This window comes from Amblyomma maculatum, unplaced genomic scaffold (assembly GCF_055883805.1).
Source record: "Amblyomma maculatum isolate TAMU_Amacu unplaced genomic scaffold, ASM5588380v1 scaffold_13, whole genome shotgun sequence".
NCBI lineage: Eukaryota > Metazoa > Arthropoda > Arachnida > Ixodida > Ixodidae > Amblyomma > Amblyomma maculatum.
The window spans coordinates 39,188,526-39,210,294 of NW_028146738.1; the positions used below are offsets into that span (position 1 = coordinate 39,188,526).

At 44.1% G+C, this 21,769-nt stretch overlaps 1 protein-coding gene across 1 annotated transcript in view; it reads left to right on the top strand.

The window, feature by feature from the left end:
* LOC146172609 (uncharacterized) overlaps positions 1 to 21,769 on the top strand; it is a 94,897-nt gene that overhangs the window by 21,862 nt on the left and 51,266 nt on the right. Inside the window, exons 9-11 of the mRNA XM_084585816.1 lie at positions 601 to 764; positions 4,089 to 4,150; positions 5,560 to 5,678. Coding sequence (XP_084441942.1) covers positions 601 to 764; positions 4,089 to 4,150; positions 5,560 to 5,678 — 345 coding nt within the window. The remainder of the gene's footprint in view (positions 1 to 600; positions 765 to 4,088; positions 4,151 to 5,559; positions 5,679 to 21,769) is intronic.

A 21,769-nucleotide genomic window follows, 5' to 3' on the forward strand; every position in this document is an offset into this window, starting at 1 on the left:
ATAAACATCTACCGGGTGGCGATAAAGCTATTGTATCCAGTGTACCGGCGATAATCGTTATATCTGGATCAGTTTACATTAGGCCAATGAAAAAACTGGTAAATCCGGAGAATTTATTCATTATAAGCGATGTATCGTTATATCTTGTATCGTTAACGTGGACTGCAGTGTAATAGCTTTCCATGACAGCTTGCACTGCAAATAGTCCCACACAAAAATTCTCGTTTTTGTAGCAAAACTAAATGGACTTTTCAACTTTGATGGCTCTACAATGCTTGTTTCTGTAGCATGTGGGGTATCAGAGTGTGCATTCAGTTCGAGCGACGTTAAATTTAGTAGTTGTGACAGGGATATAAGCTTGCTTGATATCATGCTGTCGCATAGAACTTCAGCAACCACAAGGTACTGCAGGCAGACAGTAAGCTATCCCACGCGGTACTAGATGCCAATTGTTTATCCTTTGTGCCACAAACAAAAAACTTGTTTCTTGGGTCTCTCTCGCTGTAGGTTTTTGGGTTTGCGTTTAAGGAGGAGACCTCTTACATGTGTGGTCTCGCATGTGTGATTCTATGGCTGGTATTACCTGTAACAATGCTGCAGATGCCATGTTTGGAATGTATGCTTCGGGTCTCCTAAGCTGCCCGTTACGCGTGCTTTGTATTGCAACAGAGGGGCGGCGGGTTTCTGATTTCTGGGACCTACACTGGATGTTGGAGAAGGAAGCCTTGTATTCCAGCTGTCCATCCTCTCCGACTAAGAGCAGGGTGAGCATTTAGCCTGTTTTCTTTGGCTTGTGTGGATCAACTGTCTTTTTTGGTAGAGCTTGTTTTGTCTATACATCAGTTACGTTTTTAGAAATAAGTTCTGTAAGCTCGCTCTAAAATATACGCTCTGCCCATTGGCTTCAGCGCACAGCACGCTAGAGTGGCAAATAAAGACCAGGCTATGATTTATTACTTGCAGCAGTAGCATTATGCTCTTATGGTGTGTGCAGGGGCCAGTGAAACCGGTCTATTAGTGCTGCTGCGTGATCAGATCTGTCATAGCCATGATTATTTCCTTTCAACTTCAGGGAGGCAGTCATACAGTCAGTCTTTTTAGCGGTGATGAATGCTAGAGCTAGTGCTTTAGTAATTTTGCGAAAAGCGAGCCCTAATGGCACGGCCGCTCAATGGAGGTGCACTTGGGTGCGGCCCGTCGCGTCGCCCGGAAGAGCCGTATTGCGCCTAGTTCTCATCGCCACCGCGGCGGCGCCACCGCTTCGTGACGAGTCCGGGTTGTCCGGGCGGAGAGCGGCGCGCAGCGGCCGTGGCTGTACTTTCGTTTCAGCGTCCGCGCGGTCGGCGCTTGCTCAGATTAGGATTTATGAGCGGCGTTTCACACATTATGTGATGCTACGTGCAAGTTTGCTATTTATAAGGGGGATAGCAGCATGTCATCATCACTGGGATTTTCCAAGTCATTCGTGGACTTCCGTTTACAACGAGAATCGAGGCAGTCGTGCGCTTCGCTGAGTGGGCACCCATTTAGTTGCGTTTCAGCCACTGTAATAACGTATTACATATTACAATCTTGTAATTGGGACAAGGTTTGGGGCCATTTATTCAGCGTGCACTTTTCTGGAAACTTAGAATTCAGGATGTAGCGTTCAATATTATTGTTCAGCCTGTTCCTCCGTTTTCACTGGAAATAATATTCAAGTGGGTACCACCACCTAAACACGATAGCTAACACAAACTGTTGCAAACTGTTGCAAAAGAAACAACAAAAGACAGAAACAACGACACGCCCGCAGGCTAAGGCAGTTTTTTTTTCGTTTGATTATGAAGTCGCGTGATGCACAGAAGACACGCAGGCTTATTTGACAAGCGAAGAACTTTCTTCGAAAGTTTATGTGCAAGCGTGGTTGTTTTCACTGTCAGAATTATGTTGCCTGTCCTGTTGGTGAGCAGTGGTCGCATTGGTTTGGTTAGGTCCTTAGTGTGACTGCGGTCTTCTCTCTCGCAAATCAACTCCGGAAATGGCACGAAATTGGGAAGAAGGGATGAAACCAACATGTTGCACAGCTTGCTGCTTCTACTGACCTCCGGGCACTTCATCACCTTGTAACAAAGGTGCATGGTGATTTTCAGATACCTTAGGCGTCCATCATCAAGAACTTTGATAAGTCCAGGGGTTTGCAGGAATTAAGGCACAAAATTAATAAAAGGATGGGGACTATTAAAATAAAATTATTGACACTCTAAAGTAAGCACTCAAAGATATTTAAACTTTCGTAATATATAAATAATGAAGACAAGGGAAGGCACTGAAAACAAAATAAATAAAAATGTTTCATGAGATTCTGTAAAAATATGTATACCTTCTCTTCACATGGACGTGCAAGGTAACCAGCCAAGAAAGCAATCGGTGCTAACCCTATGTCAGCTGTTGGTTCACACCACACATGAATGAATGAATGTAAGCTGACTCGGAAACTGTCTCGCAGCAGACGTGATGGCAGTGGGCAAGGTACGACTTTTATAATCACGAATGCCAAGTTTTACAGTTGCCTAAATATTGATAGGTGCATCTGCAGTTTGATGCTTGCAAGATGCCAACCTGCCCAAGCATAGCAAAATGTGTATAATCTCAGTCGATATTCTTTTTTCGCTAGTGGTACCTTCAGTATTTTTTCAGAGGTGAAAGCAGTAGCATTTGCGTCAACTCTGTTGTTCCCGCCATTCAATTGCCTTAGGCTGCTAAAAAGCGATACTACTAACCCGCTGTTGAGAGCATGCTTTAGGGCGTATCGGAAGCTGAGAATAAGATTCGGTTAAATGCAATGCACTACACACAGAAGACATTGTTGTAAGATACTTGATGTGATCAAAAAGGTACTGAATTAGCGCCACTGTTTATCTGGTTGTCATGATTGTTGCTTCGTACGTTTGCTTGGTTAGCCTTTGCATAGACGTGCCACCTTGGACCTGAATGTCTTCGATATGGCAAAGTCCAACCCTAACCAACAGAGTCGCTCGTCATCTGACAAATAAAGCGACTCTTCTTGGTGTTTCCACGGCTTCACTGATGTGATGTTGTGCAAGGCATACCATTTTGATATCACTGTCATAAAAGTGATAGTAGCGGAGCTATCTTGAAACTCACATGATTTAGGATGACACTGGGAGTTGTCCAGGAGGAATTGAAGTGTAGCTATAACAAGTGGTGAAAATATATTTATTGGCATGCGCGCTTTCATTTTTTCAAGGGTAACTTAACTTGTGATGTGGGTAGTTCGGGAACACGGAGGGGACGGCTGAAGGAAGCGGGATCTTCAGTTTTATGTTCTTCCTGTTGTCCTCATCTGTGAAGTACAGTGAGATTACCAGTGACTTTTCACCGGCTCCCAACGGCTTCCTTTTCCGTCCTAGCCCCCCCGAGATATGTTTTTCAGCCATGCTGCTCAACGTTGTGAATCGCATGGGAACTCATTGTAACCGATCTTCAGATTTTTTCTTGCATTCGTGGTGCACAGCGGCACACAGCAGTTGCCTGGCATGGTGCTACATGCGCTTAGGACGCTGTTGACACAGACACCGATGGCACGCATGCAGAACTATCAGAACCACGCGGTTATGCTGAGTAGTCAAAACGAAAACAAGCGCCAACACATCCAGCGCGCTCCTTCCGCGTCGTCTGCTCGTTCGTGCCGGCGGAGCCTCGTCATGACTGGTGGCGCCCTCGCGGAGAATGACGGCGGAAACTGTAAATTATCCCAATACGCACTTCCGCAGCCATTGAGGCGCGACGCGACGGCCCGCACCAAGTGCGCCTCCATTGAGCGGCCGTGCTAGTGGACTGTAGACCAGGCGTAGGCTAGAAATTAGGGCATTTAATCACCACTCTGTACTTAAACAGCTGTGCTCTTTCGGCAGCGCTATCGGTCAAACAAAATGATCACTCAAAACACGCAGCTGTTGATCCAAATTTTCATTCGGGGTGGGGTAGTTAAGGCGAGCGTGGGCTAATTGCATTTATTTGTGCATTTTGAGCAAGCTTGTGTGTTGTATTGAAATATTTCTACCACGTTTCGTTTCTTTTTACAGTCGGAGAGGCAGATAGAGAAAATAGTACACATGGTGAAGGAACAGAAGCCCAACTATACAGTGTGAGTTTTTTTTTTGGTTTCTTCTGTTCTGTAGCTCTTCTTGGCGGTGTGGTTTATCGGCTGAAATGACTTGAATCAAGCCAGATTAGTCATTGCCATAGCATATTACAGTAGAATCCCACTAAAGTGAACACAGATATAGTAAAATCTCAAATATAGTAGGAAAGTGTAACTGAAGTCCCAATTCGTCTTCCATAGACTGCAGTGTGTTTGTCACCCCTTTATAGTAAAGTGTGTCTGGTCGCGGTAATGTACTTCCTACTAAAGGGCATCATCGCATGCCCGCTACCTAGAATCTAGAGGCATATTTTTTAAAATAAAACAATCGCAATGCGTGTATTTTATTTGGCTTTACCACCAGGTTCGCCAGCTCTGAGGAGGAGCCAACGTTACCTATGCCTTAGCAACATAATGAAAATCATGCGGCGCATAGTGTAAAAAACTAAAGCTGGCTACGGACGTGGAAAGAAGGCTGCGTGGTTCGTGGAGAAAGTAAACGAGAGTAAAATTGCGGTGAAAAGAAGGGATGGGAAGAAACGAACAAACAACCTCAGCAGTTTGCAGTGCGAAGTAGGAGGCAGAAATGGCAAAAAGTGGAGATGCGGCATGTGGTTTGGCCCTCTTGACTGTCTCGCGCAGTTCTCATCTGTTGATCTCCTGCCTCTTCGATCACAGAAAGAGCAGAACGGCCCCATGTTCCTCCAAGGCTCTGCTATTCACATGAAATCACTCAATTATATCCGTAGCCACATTGCATTCATGATTAGGAAATATAACCAGAAGATGTGAACAAGCATTGAAAATTGCGCAGAGAGATGGTGAGGTTTTTTGCCTTCATAGTTCCTGCAAAGTGCTAAAGTATCAAAGTTCGGCTCACTGATTCATCAGCGGCTAAATCGGCTTCTGTGTGCTTGTTTAACAATCTGTGAAGTTTTTATTATGTGAACACAAAAAAAAAATAAGTTGGCTTGTGTAAATAGATTACCTCCTTCATTGAGACCACTTTTAAGACAAGATAATGGTTTTACAAGGTAAAAAAGAGTACTGAAATACAGGTATCGCCCCCACAGCTGTTCTCGAAAATGTCTCCACACGTGGGAGAATTCGGTCGATAACAGATGATGTGTCTTATGGTTTCATGTCGAATTTGTGAAGTAGACTTTTGTTTTGAACTTGCCTGTGGGCTTTGCATGCTTATGTGGTTTTGTTTTTAGTTTGCCTCTGTCTAAAGGCTTGGAGCAGTAGAGGAAGACTTCATATTTTGGCAAGAGACTGCATATATTCGGTGTCGTGTTTACTGGTGTTGTGTGATGTTCTCAAGCATGGAAATTACCGCAGTGTAAAGTAGCGCGCACTGTCTGCTCCCAGCTGCTGCTCAATGCCAGTGCTGTGTTTCTGTGCGCGTGCAGGCATGAGATCCGCAGGCAAGTGGACGTTGTGCGCCGCCTACGGGGTGGGTTCTCGCAATTGACTTTTAACGAGATTGCGGCCCTGGTGCTCAGCCACATGGAGTCCACCACCACGCGCAGTAAGTGGCCACAGTCCACCGTCCCTACACTTCCGCAGTAAACATCCGTCCAGTTGATAGACGGCAGGTTTGCAGATGTGCTCTCTATTTATTCATCTTATCTATTTCATTATGCGAATGTCCTGCTGAAACCGACCTCTTAATTTTACCCCAGAACCAGACTGTAGTTGGAGACAGTAGTAATGTCTGTCTGTCTGCCTTTATCTGTTCCCATCTATCTTTATCTGTTCTTATCTATCCACCCGACTTGTCTGCTCCAGTTTGCCTTCTTTTAGAGTCCATTGATATTTTATTGACTTAAAAGGATGATGACAGGGTCGTTCGAGGTATTGCAGTTTTATACTTCTGTGAAGTATATGCAGGTCTGTGATTCTAATCGCAAATATTTAGTGCCTAGTATGTGGCGCATATTACAATAATGCGATAGAAATCGTAATCTGAAAACTCCTCCCTCCAAGAGAGACCGACATTTTGAAATGCTCATGTGGCGTCGAAAGAAAATACGCGGGGGAGCGTTGTCTGCAATTCAGGCTGCGATATCAAAGGACATGGCTCGTTTTCTGTTGTGGACAATTGACAGTGGTCATCCCTCATGCAGAAGTGCTTGATATAGATGTTACCACACAAAGGCGATATGGAGTAAGGAATATTTTCTTCAGCATAAGGCACTGTCACAGTCAGTGGGCTGCATGGTTAGGTTGTTATGTTCTTTACCTTATTGATGCATTACTCCTGCGACGACACCAGCACAACCAATGGTCGCCTATCACCATAGTGTGATGTTTTTGGCCCCACGACGCCGATAGAACTGAACAGCGGATGGTCGCCCGATCTGTTTTGGTTGAATCGGAGGCAGAGTTAGAACTTCACCCGATTAGTTAACAGCCTGAACAGCTGCGCTTGTCTGTAGCTTAACAGTGTTTATCAGCCACGACCTTAGCCAGATTTTTGAGTCGGCGCCGAACTGTCAGCGCGTGAGACTAGGAATACCGGGAGTAGCGGGGTTCGGGTCTAGTGTTTTGGCGATTACGAAGCACACATTCACAACTTTAACGGTTGTAGGCGTCGAGTGCAGGTCTGGCAGTACCAAACCCAAATTGACGACAGCTAACATCACAAAGCGCGTGCACATTAAGCAGGAAGAGTTTATGTGACTCTGTCTGACAAGCGCAAGCCGGCAGCTGTCGGCGCCACCTTTGAGTACCCGGCGCAGGTAGAGTATGCAGCATCCATGGGGCTTCTTAAAGCGCAGTTGTAATTTGTGATCAAACAAGGGTGCAACGGGTGCAAAAAGAAGTGGTTAGATTTGGTTGTGCTAGCTCAGCCCACATTTTATGCCGTGCAAATGAGCAGCATATATCCAGTCATAACAAAAGCTATGTAAACAAACACACTGTGGGTGCAGACGTAATTCGCGAATCGGCAAATATCTACGGGAGTTTCGGGCTCCCACTTTAAATGCCAAATGGTGGATATTTACGCTGAAGCAGTCACAATTAACGTGCTGGACAAGCACCAGAAAAACGCTAGGTTACGCTCGGAAGTCTGTCGCAGTCGCACGCGGCTGCGGGGAAGGCGAGATGAAGACGACGGTGGATGGGAGGCCCTTTTTCGGTGCGGGCAGTATCATCATCATCATCAGCCTGATTATACCCACTGCAGGGCGAAGGCCTCTCCCATATTTCTCCACTTAACCCGGTTCTGTGCTAGCTGCATCCACTTGACCCCTGCGAACTTCTTAATCTCATCCGCCCACCTAACTTTCTGCCGCCCCCTGCTACGCTTTCCTTCCCTTGGAATTCAGTTTGTTACCCTCAGCGACCATCGGTTATCCTCTCTTCGCACTACATGTCCTGCCCATGTCCAATTCTTCTTCTTAATTTCTATTAGAATGTCGGTAACTTGAGTTATTTATCTGACCCACTCTGCACGCTTTCTATCTCTTAATGTTACCCCTACCATTTTTCTTTCCATAGCCCTCTGGGCTGTCCTCAACTTAAGTAGAACTCTCTTGGTTAGCCTCCACGTTTCAGCCCCATAGGTGAGTACAGGCAAGATGCAACTGTTGTATACTTTCCTCTTGAGCGATACCGGTAAGCTGCTAGTCATAATCTGCGAGTGCTTGCCAAATGCGCTCCATCCCAATCGTATTCTTCTAGTTATTTCCTTTTCGTGGTCCGGATCTGCGGTTACTACCTGTCCTAAGTAGACATATTCGCCTACTACTTCCAGTATTTCGCTACCTAATGTAAACTGCTGTTCCTTCCCGAGGCTGTTGAATATTACCTTAGTCTTCTGCATATTGATTTTCAAGCCTACCTTTCTACTTTTCCTGTCTAGGTCATCAATCATTATTTGCAGTTCATCCCCCGAGTTGTTTAGCAAGGCAATGTGATCAGCAAATCGCAGATTACTGAGGTATTCTCCATCTACCCTTATCCCTAAGTGCTCCCATTCCAAGTCTCTGAATACTTCCTCTAAACAAGCTGTAAATAGTACTGGGGAGATTGTGTCTCCTTGCCTAACACCTTTCTTTAGGGGAATTTTTTTACTTTCTTTGTGCAGAACTATGGTTGCTGTGCAGCCGCTATATATATCTTCCAGCACTTTCACGTATGGCTCGTCTACTCCCTGATTTCGCAATGCCTGCGTCACCGCCGAGGTTTAAACTGAGTCAAATGCTTTTTCGTAATCTATGAATGCTATGTATAAGGGCTGGTTATATTCCGAGCATTTTTCTATCATCTGATTGATGGTATGGATATGATCGATAGTAGAGTACCGTTTCCGAAACCCTGCTTGATCCTTTGCTTGATTGCAGTCTAAGGTTGTCCTGATTCTATTAGCGATTACCTTAGTAAATACCTTATACGTAACAGACAGTAAGATGATTGGTCTGTAATTTTTAAGGTCCTTAGAGTCCCCTTTCTTGTGAATGAGGATAATGTTTGCATTCTTCCATGGTTCCGGTACCGTCGATGACACCAGGCAATGCGTATACAGGGTGGCCAGGTTTTCAAGCACGATATCCCCCCCGTCCTTCAGCAAATCTGTAGTTATCTGATCCTCTCCAGCTGATTTCCCCCTTTTCATAGTTTCTAGTGCTTTCTTGGCCTCGTCCTTCGTCACTGGTGGAACGTCTGACTGTTTTTCCCTACCGCCAATCTCATTACGGTCCTGACTACTTTGGCTACTGTAGAGATCTGTATAGAACTCCTCGGCTACTTTGACTATCTTTTCCATATTAGTGATGACGTTGCCCGCCTTGTCCCTTATCGCATACATCTGGTTTTTGCCTATGCCCAATTTCTTCTTTACCGCTTTAAGGCTTCCCCCGTTGTTTACAGCCTGCTCAATTTTCTCCATGTTATACTTCCTAATATCGGCCACCTTGCGCTTATTGATTAGCTTTGATATCTCGGCCAATTCGATCTGGTCCGTTGGATTGGAAGCTTTCATACTCTGGCGTTTCTCAAGCAAATCTTTCGTCTCCTTAGACAGCTTACCGGTATCCTCTCTAACTATCCTACCGCCTACTTCTACCGCGCTCTCAGCAATGATATCTCTGAAATTATTGTTCCTTGCCTCTAGGGTAATGTCGCCATCCTCAGTTAGAGCTGAAAACCTATTCTGTAGCGAGATCCTGAACTCTTCTGCCCTCCCCTCACCGCTAATTCGTTGATGGGTTTCTTTCTTACTAATCTGTTGCGTTCCTTCTTCAGATTTAGGCTAATTCGGGACCTCACCATCCTGTGGTCACTGCATCGCACTTTCCCGATTACCTCTACATCTTGCATAATGGCGGCGGTTGAACACATTATGAAGTCGATTTAATTTTTAGTCTCTCCGTTAGGACATTTCCATGTCCATTTCCGGTTCTTCCGTTTGCTGAAGAAGGTATTCATGATTCGTAAGTTATTGCGCTCTGCAAACTCAACTAGTAACTCCCCCCTGCAATTCCTAGAACCAATGCCATAGTCACCTACTGCGTTGTCTCCTGCCTGTTTTTTCCCTACCTTGGTATTGAAATCGCCCATTAGTACAGTATACTGCGTCTTTACTTTTCGCATTGCCGATTCTACATCTTCATAGAAGCTTTCAACTGCCTGGTCATCATAACTACATGTAGGTGCATAGGCCTGTACAACCTTCAGTTTATACCGCTTATTCAGCCTAATTACTATGCCTGCAACCCTCTCATTAATACTATAGAATTCATCTATATTACCCGCTATATACTTATTGACAAGGAAACCTACTCCTAGTTGTCGCCTCTCTGGTAAGCCTCGATAACACAGTACATGCCCATCTTTCAGTACAGTATATGCCTTATTCGGCCTCCTAACCTCACTAAGCCCTATGACATCCCATTTCATGCCCTCTAGTTCCTCTAACAGCACTGCTAAGCTAGCTTCACTAGCTAGGGTTCTAGCATTAAACGTTGCCAGGGTCAGTTTCCAATGGCGGCCAGTCCAGCGGAGCCAGGCTTTCTTAGCACCCCCTGCTGCGTCACAGGTCTGACCGCCGCCGTGGTCAGTTGTTCCGCAGCCGCTGGTGAGTGAGGGCCGGGGTTTTATGGAGCTTATCATAGGAGGTTGCGGCCATTTACTGCACCAGGGTGGCCAACACCTGTTCTGGTGAGGGAGTGCGTTGCCGGAGGTGTTCACCGGCATCAGGTCGCACCCCAAACCTGTTTATGCAATTCCATCAACACGCGGATTTTTTTTCTTTCATCCGGTGGAGAATTGCGCGCCACCGGGATTTAAACCCCGGTCCTCTTGCATGCGAGGCGGATGTTCTGCCGCTACGCCACCGCTGCGGGCAGTAAATTGCATTCAAATCCTGTTGGGTATTGCGATGACGGGACTAAAGCGGCGCATTCTTTACCAATGATTTACCAGCTGAAAATATATAAGTTTGACTGACACGCGCATGTCACAGCAAGTCCACAGGTACCGCTTCATACAAAAGTTTTGTCTGCTCCTCTGATGTCGTAAGGAGTGCTCTCGCGTAAACATATGGTTGTTTAGGGTTTCCTGTTAGTTTTTGTACAAAATGATCGGCGGGTAATAGCTCGGAAATCAGCAGCACAATGCCAACCCATCCCCCTTTCGTTGCGCACAAGGCGGAAGGATACTTTGGACATGTACTTTTTATAAGCGGGGCCGATTGCTGCTAAACAAGGTAACTCTCATAACATAAAAATATACTCCTGATTGTATGCTCAAATAATACAGTCTGAGCGCACCAATTTCGGTCTCCTCGACGATCTCTAGACGAAGCCCAAAACAAGTCCGAAGATCACTAAGGTCACTTATTATGGTGAAGGCTTCTCCAAGAAAAAAAGAGAATATGGAATAAAATATTTTTGCTGAAGAAAAAAAAAACACCGCGTGCATGCTAGAGTGCAGCCTACACTGTGAATAGCAGACGACATGCGGATGATATCTCGTCGTGACGCCAGCGGCCATTGGTTGACAGACCTGGATGCTGTTTTGAAGAATAATTCTCAAAATTGATTTTAAACCTACCTACAGATTTACAAGGTTGTAAGTTGACTCGAATGTAAGTCGACCCCCCCAAATCGGGAAGTCCAAAAAAAGACACACTGGCGTTGCACGGAAAGCCTGCACAGTTGCTTACTAGTACTTTGATGATTTTGATACTTGCAGACCACTGCAGTTCATTTCAAATGTTGCATAGGGCATTGGCAGGGGCGACTGGTGATTTGCCACACAAAGGTAGCGCACAGATATATCGCACGCGTGGTATCATCCAGTTTAGTAATGCAAGATGTGAAAGTGCCCAGACGAAATGCGTTTAACTGAGATGGGAAGTGAACTCTCAAATAACCTTTTTGGTCTCTTCCCTCCTCCCCTTAACTACAGAAAAGCGCTGAATGCAGGACGTCGGCAATGGAGACAACAGCCCCAGAAGAGCCACCACCTCTTTGTGCCACTACTCCTTCACGGGCCTCTGAGCTGCTCGCAACCATGCCACATTTTTTCCATTGTGTTTTCTACTGTGCTAGCCTTAATTGTTTTTTGTTTTCTCGTTTGCTTCAGTTTTTTTCTTTCTTTTCATCATAAAATTTTTCATCATAAAATTTCGCCGGTCTTAACTTGACAGTGTTGGGCAAGGGCAGCTGCGTTTGCTGTACAGCCAGTGGTGAAACTGCTGCGCCAATCGCGCCAAACTGGGCCAGATCAAATCCTGCTACATGCTGCTACAAATTCGATGTTTTTGCCTACTTCTGCGCCATGGCTGCTCCAAAAGTTGCTTAATAACTCTGTCGACTGCAAAACCGAACTGTCGCGAAACCAAAACTGACATCTGTTGGAACCGATCGACATAATGTGTACTCCTCAGCCAGTGAAAACGGAAAATAATGTTTCTTGGTACGTCACAATAAGGTCTGTCACAGCAAAAGAATACCCCACCGCAACACAACCAGCTACTACAACGCGCAATTCCCACGTAGTGCAACCTGCGAAGTTGCCAGGAGAGCGAAGAAAAGGCAGCGGACACACCTCCTCCAAGGGGTGGTTTTAAGCCAACCCACGTCCTAGTTACAGCTGGTGTAAGGGCAACACCGACCCGGATCTTCCTAAGCACAACCTCCTCTGCACGGGTGAGACCGCGGGGAACGGATATCGCACACGGAGGGATAAGTCCACGTGTGCGGCGCCGAAAGTGCTCCTTTCTTGACAAAAGGGGGTAGCATCGTCGACTTCGAGAAGCCGTGGGATTGATGCGTCTTGGCTCACGAGGCGGGTTGCAAAATCAGCTTGACTTTGGGAAGGCAGCAGATCCTGTTGGACCTACTCAATGCGTATTGATTGTAAAAGAGGCGAGCACAATTGGCTACTCGCCTTGCTCCTGCAGTTAAAAGCAAACCTTGGAAATAGCCCTTGTGAGAGACAGAGTAGTACAGGCTTTTGGTCTAAACACTCCAACATCGAAAAGCATCTTTTGGAAAAAACTGTAAGCCTTGCTTTTTTGGATAGAAACTATATCCTGGTGTGTGTGGCATTGTTTTTTCTTCAGATTACGGTTCCTCTTTAATCCAATAACCCCTACCACTGTTTGGTGGTGTGCTAAGCGAGGTGGTTTCTTAAGCGGTTTTGATAATAAGGTGTAATGTAAAAGAAAGAGAAACGTAAAGAATGGCTTTGCAAAAACATAAATGCCTTCCATACGCCATAAGAAAACGTTGTCAATGTCTCTTCAGCCTCGAGTACCCCTCCTTTTATTCCCTCCACGGACCTCATTGCGAGGAGCGGTCACCTCCGTACCACATGACACGAGCGGTTGAGGCTACTCCTCTTTATCTACTCCCTCACCCTTATGTTGAAAATTGGGAGGCTGCCCTGCAGGACTCCTGCCAGGAGAGCCACCAACAGCTGGCCCGCAGCGCAGTTACTGCAGTCTCGGCCAACGGGACCCTGGAGTGAGGGTGCCCTCCACTGACATAATAAAATTAAGATGTTTTGCCATCCTCCTCGTCCTCCAACTACCACACTGAGTTTGTGTGAATTCCAGATTGAATAACACAAATCACAAAAAAGCGTTTCACACTGGCATCTTCTGCGGTGGCAGCGGGGTATAATATCGCGAGGTGTTCCTGAAACGACACTTAAAGCAAAACAAGATGTAATTTGCTGCTTATATAATTGCTGCTGTAATTATGCTATTAATTGCCATACGCGCATGAGGTTATGCAAGATACTGTTTTATATGAAAGACCGCAAGCGGTATAAATGAACTAGCCTTTACCGAAGTCATTCATGTGTTCCTTTGCCGCCTAGCCAGTAACGTGCCTAGCTTTCTAGCTTTTCCCCTTAATCAGCAGCAGTCTACCATCCTTTGCAGAGATGCAATATATTCCATGTAAACATAATTAAACATGGCTTCATGTAACATAAAGTGCCATAATCCGTCTTTAGCCTTACATTAGCAATAAGCGAACACAAGTCATACTCTACAGGGTCTTGAATATTTGGGGGCTGGGATTTAAAAAATTCCTATGCAAAATCTACTAACCCATTCGAGCTGAAATAACGTCCACAAAGTAGCAAAATATAGTCTACGTTATCTGATAAGTGATTCAACATCGGTACTTGCCTATATTTCTCGAAATCGAGAAAAAACTGCTCTCGGTGGCGTGCACAATTTTCGCAGAAGAGAAAAGCTATTTTAACATCATGCGTCATCTGTCGAGCAGTGAGACAAGCTCCATCCCGGCCGTTGGCGCGCTTGCCTCGCTGCCCGACAGATGACGCACCATGTTAAAATAGCTTTTCGACTCTCTTCTGCGAAAATTGTGTACGCCGCCGAGAGCAGTTTTTTCTCGATTTCGGAAAATCTAGGCAAGTACCGATGTTGAATCACTTATCAGATAACGTAGACGATGTTTTGCTACTTTGTGAACGTTATTTCAGCTCGAATGGTGTAGTATATTTTGCATAGGAATGTTTTAAATCCCAGCCCCCAAATATTCAAAACCCTTATTAAATTATGTTAGACAACACAGGACAGAGGTTTGTACAAGGAACCCCGGAATGACGCATCGTCTTCTGCTTTGGCATGACGTGGTTTTTAACCAAAGCCGAAGGCGCCTTTTCTGTTGAATGGGTACCTTGAGGCTGTCAACAGATCATAGATTCCCTTCTCGGTGCGTTAGACTTAAGGTAACTCAGCAGGCTGTCGAAATGCTACTTCTTAACCATCTCTCATAATTTGAGGCGTTTAAGGAAAAAACTTGAAATCTTGCTAATGGAATGATTGATAGCTTTTAGTGGCTTAGAGAGGATTGTGACGATGCGTCCAAAGTGAACGAATACGTCCAGGTGGCCGTTGCAGAATGAGCACATTGGCTTCTTCGCAAACTCTTGTTTATGATCATCTTTGCGCTTCTCTGGCGAGCGTTCTTACCCCTGTTGTCGCTTTTAATTTTATTGCTTATATTTTTTAACAGGTTTCTTATCTCTACGTGTTTCAAGCAGTGTTTGCTTGGAATTGCCGCTCTGAGGTTATGGTCGCATATTACAATAAAACCTTTGCAGCATGCTCATTTAAACATTTTTTTATAACGGCATGTTCACAAGAACTGCGAACGAATATACCAGTTTGGTAGCAATTTCATAAATAAAGTGCATTGAAATAATTCACTGTTTAGTAAATATTCTATGGTACTAATTTTGTGCAGGGCGACAGTACTCGGTGGATGAAGACAAAAGAAGGTTCGCATTATTCAAAAAAACGTTGCGTTACGTGTATGAACAAAACAAAAAATGCAGAAATGGTGAATCGACATGGATGGCTGGTATCAACCAGTTCGCAGACTGGGTGAGTTTTTGCACCAATCTATCAGTGTGGATCACATTATCGTGTAATTCGTAGTGAGCAATGAGAAGGCCATTCAGATGCCATAGAACATTCTCAAGGAAATTAAGAGTTTTGTGCTGCTGGGGCAAAGCACCAGCACCTCTGGGTATTCTCAGTTTAGTTGAGCTCTCTGCAGCGTTGTCCTGATGCTGTAGTAGCTTTGGTTTCACACATATTTGTATCGCAGTTAAGTGCTCTTTTGAACAAGAGCGCGCCAGTTGGCTAGCTTTGCTTCCATTCATAGCACCTATGTAAAATTGAATTATAAGTGAAAGGCTTTAATTTACAATATAACTGTCTCATTTCGCTTTGCGGTGAATGAATATGAAATACTCTCATGATGTCTCGGTCTCGGTTAATATCGCAGGGAATGACATAGCTTCAGTAGTTCAAGTAACAACTATGTTGAACAACCAGCGCTAAATACAAGGACGAAGAGCAAGAAGCAAACATGACTGGCGCTGACTCCCAACTGATGATTATTGAAAAAACACACAATATAAAAACCCAAGCCCTGCCGCACTAAACCACACGTTAAGCAAAAAAAAAATCAAGATGACCCAGCACAGATACCACGTTCAAGAAACCTAACCTCATTATCTACTAAATCGATTAACAATTCACTAGCACATTTTTCACCTTATCGTACGATTGGGTGAAATATTCCTCCTCTTCAGCTTTTCATTTCATTTCGTTTTCAATTTTATTTTTCCTTTTTGTCTGTGCTTTTCTGCCACTATTTCGACGGCTTCCGCAGAATTCCGACGTCGCTGCCGGTTTGAACTTCCATCCTTTATATTGACATCCTGCACGGCTATTTTGACGTTTATTTACGTATTTCCATGTAAATAATTACTTAATCCTTCCAAGTCGATCGCATTTGATATTCGGCGACATTGTTGTACCCTCTACCTGATACTCTCGTTTATTTACGCTTCACTTTTTATTCATCTACGTAAGGCGTGCACGCACGTTTCTAGTCGGCGTTTTCCGCCTATTTGTGTCTAAGCGAAATCGCGAACGTAGTCAAGTAAGGCTTTCTTCTTATTAAAATTTTCGATTGAGGTGTGGATGATGGGTGACGGGAGCTAATGCATTCATGGCGTCTGCAAAACTTTCGTTGTCGTCCAGAGCGTAAAAGAAAAGGCGTTCGTACCGTGTAACAAGTTTAATAACGCATTTAATTACCCTCGCATTTGAGGACCAACATGCTACCTTAGTCTTACCCTACGATTGGTGGCTCAGATATTGTCACAATTGGTCGTTAATGCCAATCGTACGAATTATGCTTTCAAGGCCGAGTAAATTGAGTAGTGGTCTTTGTCCCAGCGCTTGATTCTCGGCTACTACTTATATGCATTCATCAGAGTGACGATGGGGGCTGTAATAATTTTGAGTAGTACATTTATGTAACTGTTATTCAGCGTTTGTAATAAATAAATGTGAAGTTCGGAAATGCTTACCGTAATTCTAGAATACCCTCGCATCGCGCTTTTAATCTTCTTAAATTTACCAAAGCGTAAAACGGCGCATTGCTCACGTTATCTTGAGTTAGACATGTTATTATCGTTTCACAAGACATATCACAACATCAAACGTTTCAGGAAAGCTTCAAGTGGAGCTTCTTTTTTCGGTTTCCTGGAGAGGTGTCAGTTTTGCGCCGCACATTACAAGTCATTTCGGGCCGTTTTAAAACGTGCGTAAGACTTCCTGCTTCCTGGTTTAGGACCGTTGCTGAGACCGGAGACTAAATCCGGTACTTTGACGCCTTTATCAGTTCATGAGATATATGTGGGTGAAGTTATTGAATACAAAAATAGATGGCGCCATATACCTCATTGGCACGAAAGGTAGGCGAATGTCATTATCGCTGGTCACTCAACACAACTTTTGCTGCAAACTTGCATTGCAGCCTGCCAAACGGCAGTATTGCGCCAGTTGATACTTGAATATGTGCAGCCTATTCTTCTCCAGCCTCATTTATGGTAATCGAATTGTGACCTTAAGCTGCGTGTCCGCTGCCACTGTAAGAAGCCAAGTGCGACAGGGTGCAGTAGATATCTCGTGATCGAAATTGGAGCAGTGTGGAACATGGTCGTGCCTCGGTCTGCAATGGCCACTTGTTGCACACCAGTAGCCGGTTAGTGTCAAATATTCCCCAGAGCAAACCACATCACGTCAAAATTAAAGGCTGCAAAGAAAGCAAACCTTACAATTAGCACAAGAGGCCAATAGCTTTAGACTTCAGTTTCGGCATCTTAGGTATATGACTGAACCGTAAGAGAAAGCGACAAGGCAGTCGCAGATGCTGACAGAGCTGCAAACTCGCCGCCTGTGCCTTCAAACCGCCTCTATTAGATGTTTTAGAATTTGTCGTGGTGAACATGTGGAATGTCAGTACGTACACACAAGCGGAGGGCCACCTGTCTGAAGATGAGCTCCAGTATACCATTCAACCTCGCTAATCGTAACCAAGGTTTCAAAAATATATTTGCCCTAGACCAGTAATCCGATGGAAAGCTTTTCAGAGTCAACTTATCTGGAGCAGTTCTTCATAGGTAATTAGCGGAAATTGACCAGCTAGGTTTTATTCATTGGCTTTACGAAAAAAGTGTACGGGGAAATGCAGGTCGTCTCAAAAACGGCTAGCTACATTCGTTCCATGCAATTCCAATTCACTTTTTGTTTTCGTAGAAAGACCTCATGTGGCGAAAAGCTTAGTGAAGAACTAGCTCAGTGGGAACACAGCTTCATCGGAGGCAGCTATAGAAAGAATATCGGAGGTTGTTACCTGATATGGGTCTCGGAACATTAAAGTGGCGCCTCTATCAGGTAGAAGTGTTTTCCTATTATGCGAGATATCTTTCGAGGCCAGTAAAATATGGTACTCACAAGCTAGCTTAATGAAAACAATTTTACTGGCTATTTTTGAGACTACCTAAAACAATTTTTCAGGCATCTTTTCCTCAAATTTATAAATAAAGCGTTGTCTAATTAGTCGTTAGCAACCATTACTTTCGCAAGAAATGTTTTACTGCAGACTACTCCAGGCTGCTAAAAAGAGCCGTCGGCAGGTTTAGTTCAGATAGGACGCACCATATTGTTTAAACCTTAGCTGCATTTAGCTGGAACTATTGCTATATGGATTAGCTCACTAAATGATCAGTGTTCCGAATCGTAATACAACTGTCACTATTCACTTGCAACATCAAAGTTCCTTTGACGTACAAAGTATTCCTTCTAGCTACTATGTAGTGGTGGCTGTTATGACATATATGAACCACAGTTGCCACAAAACATGACCTATTTATTCGTTATTGAGCCCTTTAGATATTCAACGTAACGCTGAGCTCCATCTCGGATAGACTACATGGTCCGCCAAAATTCTTTATCTTCTGCTTACCTCACAACTGATCGGATCTCACAAACTCATTACAGCGCGCATGCACAATTCTTCAGTTGCGCTACCAGTACATGCCTGGTTAGCCTACATAAATATATTACTGAGACTATTAGGTAGGTGTTCACAACGAAAACAAGGTGATATGTGCCCATTTCACCTGACGGGATGCCTGCGGCATCAGAGTTCTAGCTTTGTTGCTTCTTCGGAACAATAAGAGCAAGTTCGATCATGTCTAAAATTTATTTCTTGTATATATGAATAACACGTTGGAGAATTTTTAAAAATGAGCGCAGTCGCCAGCTATATGAAATCAATGTCTCTCTTTTCTTTCTTCAGACACGGGAGGAGATGAATACACACCACTAACTCACTGTGAATCAGGATACAGAGAAGCATGCTGCACTTGTGGCCCTATAAGTATATTCATCAGCTGCCGTTTCTGTGAGACGACGATCAGCGTAACAAAAGCTTTCAAATGTTTTTTAAAATGCCGAATAAAACTTGGTTGTCGCAATAAAATGAAGGCCAGCACGATGGAGGATAACACTGTATAGGAAACAGAAATCTGAGTTGTCGAAACCCGAGTGACGTGTAGATCAAAACAAGAAAGCAGAACTTCATGATGCATAAGTCTGCATTTGCAAACACTAATAAGTATAGAAGGGTAATTTGCTTCAGCAATTTCTTGAAAACAGCACGGAAAAGCGTGAAAATGAAATGAATGGCATGTACACATGTTTGCTTGCCGTTCTCTCGTGTTGTTTGCGCAAAATTTTGGAAAACGCATTGCTGAAAATGTTGCATAATGGCGAGTGCGTTCGTCGTCTTTCAGCCTCTGTGCCATGTTAGCGCGCTCTTCTGGCTGGATAAGTAGGAGGGGGGATTGCTTGTGTATTTGTTCGATTGCAGGCGTGTTTCCTTCTATATGCAAATTGTCGCACGCAGCTTTCTTCAAACGTGCTCAGTTCCACATCGTTGGTCCTGGTGCATGCGTGTTGGGTTATTCCGCAGATCTGAAATTAGGAATCGTTTTTTCACTAATTTCATCACTGGTTTTTTGTAAACCTTTCAGATGTTATAAAAGTAGCCACAACACAGTCATGCAGATGATCCTCTTAGTCCGCATTATTTTCTCTAACGCTGTTATTAATGCTCCACATGATATCGTCAGTACATTTAGTAACAAAAACAATTGTATACATGATGCTCACCCGACCTGTGAACTTTGCGTCGAACTGTATCCATGTTTGGGTTTATGAATAGGTATGTTAACTATTCACATTGAGGATAATGTAGTGTGTTAGATCGCCTATGCCAAGGCAGAGAAGCCTAATGACGTTTTGTAAAGAATCAGCGTTGATACTTTCCAATTATTCTTGGTAAATCCCAGTTCCATCATCTGCTTTAATATTACGTGCCTAAGCTCTGGAAATTTCATAAGAAACGGGCCTCTAACATGACAATCTTGCCCACACATCTACATTTTGGAAGATATAAATTGGCATGTCTAAATAACTACTTATACCTGCTCCTCTGTCTGTCTTTCTCTGCAGTGCACTTTAAGTAGAGTTCTGTTATTTGAACAATGCCGGTATTACTGGTGTGGTACGATAGCTTTAACATAAAACTAAGATTTAGAAGTATCCCGAAAAGAATACCGAAGGCAGATGCTGCATTACATATTCGCACATTGAAGTCTGCGTGGGGGCTGTAATTGGCGTAATGCCAAGAACGCTATATTCAGTTTGAAAAGAAACGCATTTCATGAATAGTTGTTCATTCATTTTTACAGCGCAAAGACGGCACGGAACAAGAGGAGGACACAACAGAATATGGACACCAGCGCTGTTGTGTCCTCCTCTTGTTCCGTGCGGTCTTTGCGCTTTAATAATGAATGTATGTAACCAACTCGCCCAAAATGTTGTATTATGAATAGTTGGACTCGGCACCTTACGGTGATCATGACAGAGTTGACTGACTTAAACCCCAAATTGTAATATTTTTCTATATATATTCAATTTATCCAGACACGTATTCTCCCTGAAGCAATGTTATAAATAAAGTTTAGATCAGTGAATAAAATAAATTGAAAAACCTTCTAAATATCTTCAATATTTTCAGAAACAAAAAATACTGAGATAGTTGTATAACAATAAACAGCTCTGTATTTCACGTTTGTAAATTACAACATTTCTAAAAGGCCTGTCTATATTATGTCCGTGAAACAATAATCGAGAAAACTAAATAAAGTGTACTTATGGTCTTGCGGGACAGTTCCAGGAAATTATTGATGCGTGATGTGCGCATAAAACTGTGGGCAATGCTATTTTTTTGTTTGCGTGGCGTATGCAGTGATTTTAATGTCAGACAAGCCTAAGACGAAAATTATACAATAGAAGTCATGTTCAATGCAGAGTTAATTCATCCGGAAAGATTTCAACACGAAATCATACATAAAATGAGTTTCCCAAACAGCGGTGATTGATGCCGGTTGTGGTATCGGAAAATTATGACATTTGCTGGAAACGCACAGCTTTTTCTGTGCTCTCTATCACCGAATTTACAGCACCGAAAAAATGCATAATTGCTAAGCTGTCCTGGTAGTTTATGAAACTATAGCTTCTTGGTTTCAAGCCTGCTTGACCGGTGTCTTTTTTAGTATTTCGGGGATCGAGGCATACATAATGCCGGATTTCAAGCTATTCAAGGGCTCTTTTTTGTTTCAGGAAGCTACAACGTTATAGTCATGCATAGTGTGAGCCCTCCACGGATCTTCTTTTATTTGTACATACCATGATCTTCTTCTTCCTCTTGTACATACCATCATCATCGTCCCACGGCGCCGACTCTGGCGCGCGCTTGGGTTTTCTCCATCAGATTAAACGCTGACACGGCATACCTTGCCTTGCCTTCACGACCTTGCCATCTGGACCTGGCCTTCTTTCACAAGTGGTGGAGGTGAAATTCGATCCCCTTGCTGCCTTGTGCCCTGCCTCTCGCTGGAGCTACGTTCCGGTCGCCGTTTAACAACTACCATCGTCATGTCAACCGAGAGCAGCCCCGACCCGGCCGGACCCTCTACCTCGGCTACACTGCCGCCTCCGATGGTGCCCACACGACAACGCGAACCGCCGCTGTTCGCTGGTCGTCGCGACGAAGACGTCGATGACTGGCTTGACACTTATGAACGCTGCAGTGCCTAAAAACGGTGGGATGATGCTTTGAAATTTTTGAACGTATCTTTCTACCTTATTGAGGTCGCCAGAAATTGGTTTATTAACCGCGAGCCCCACACCACAAA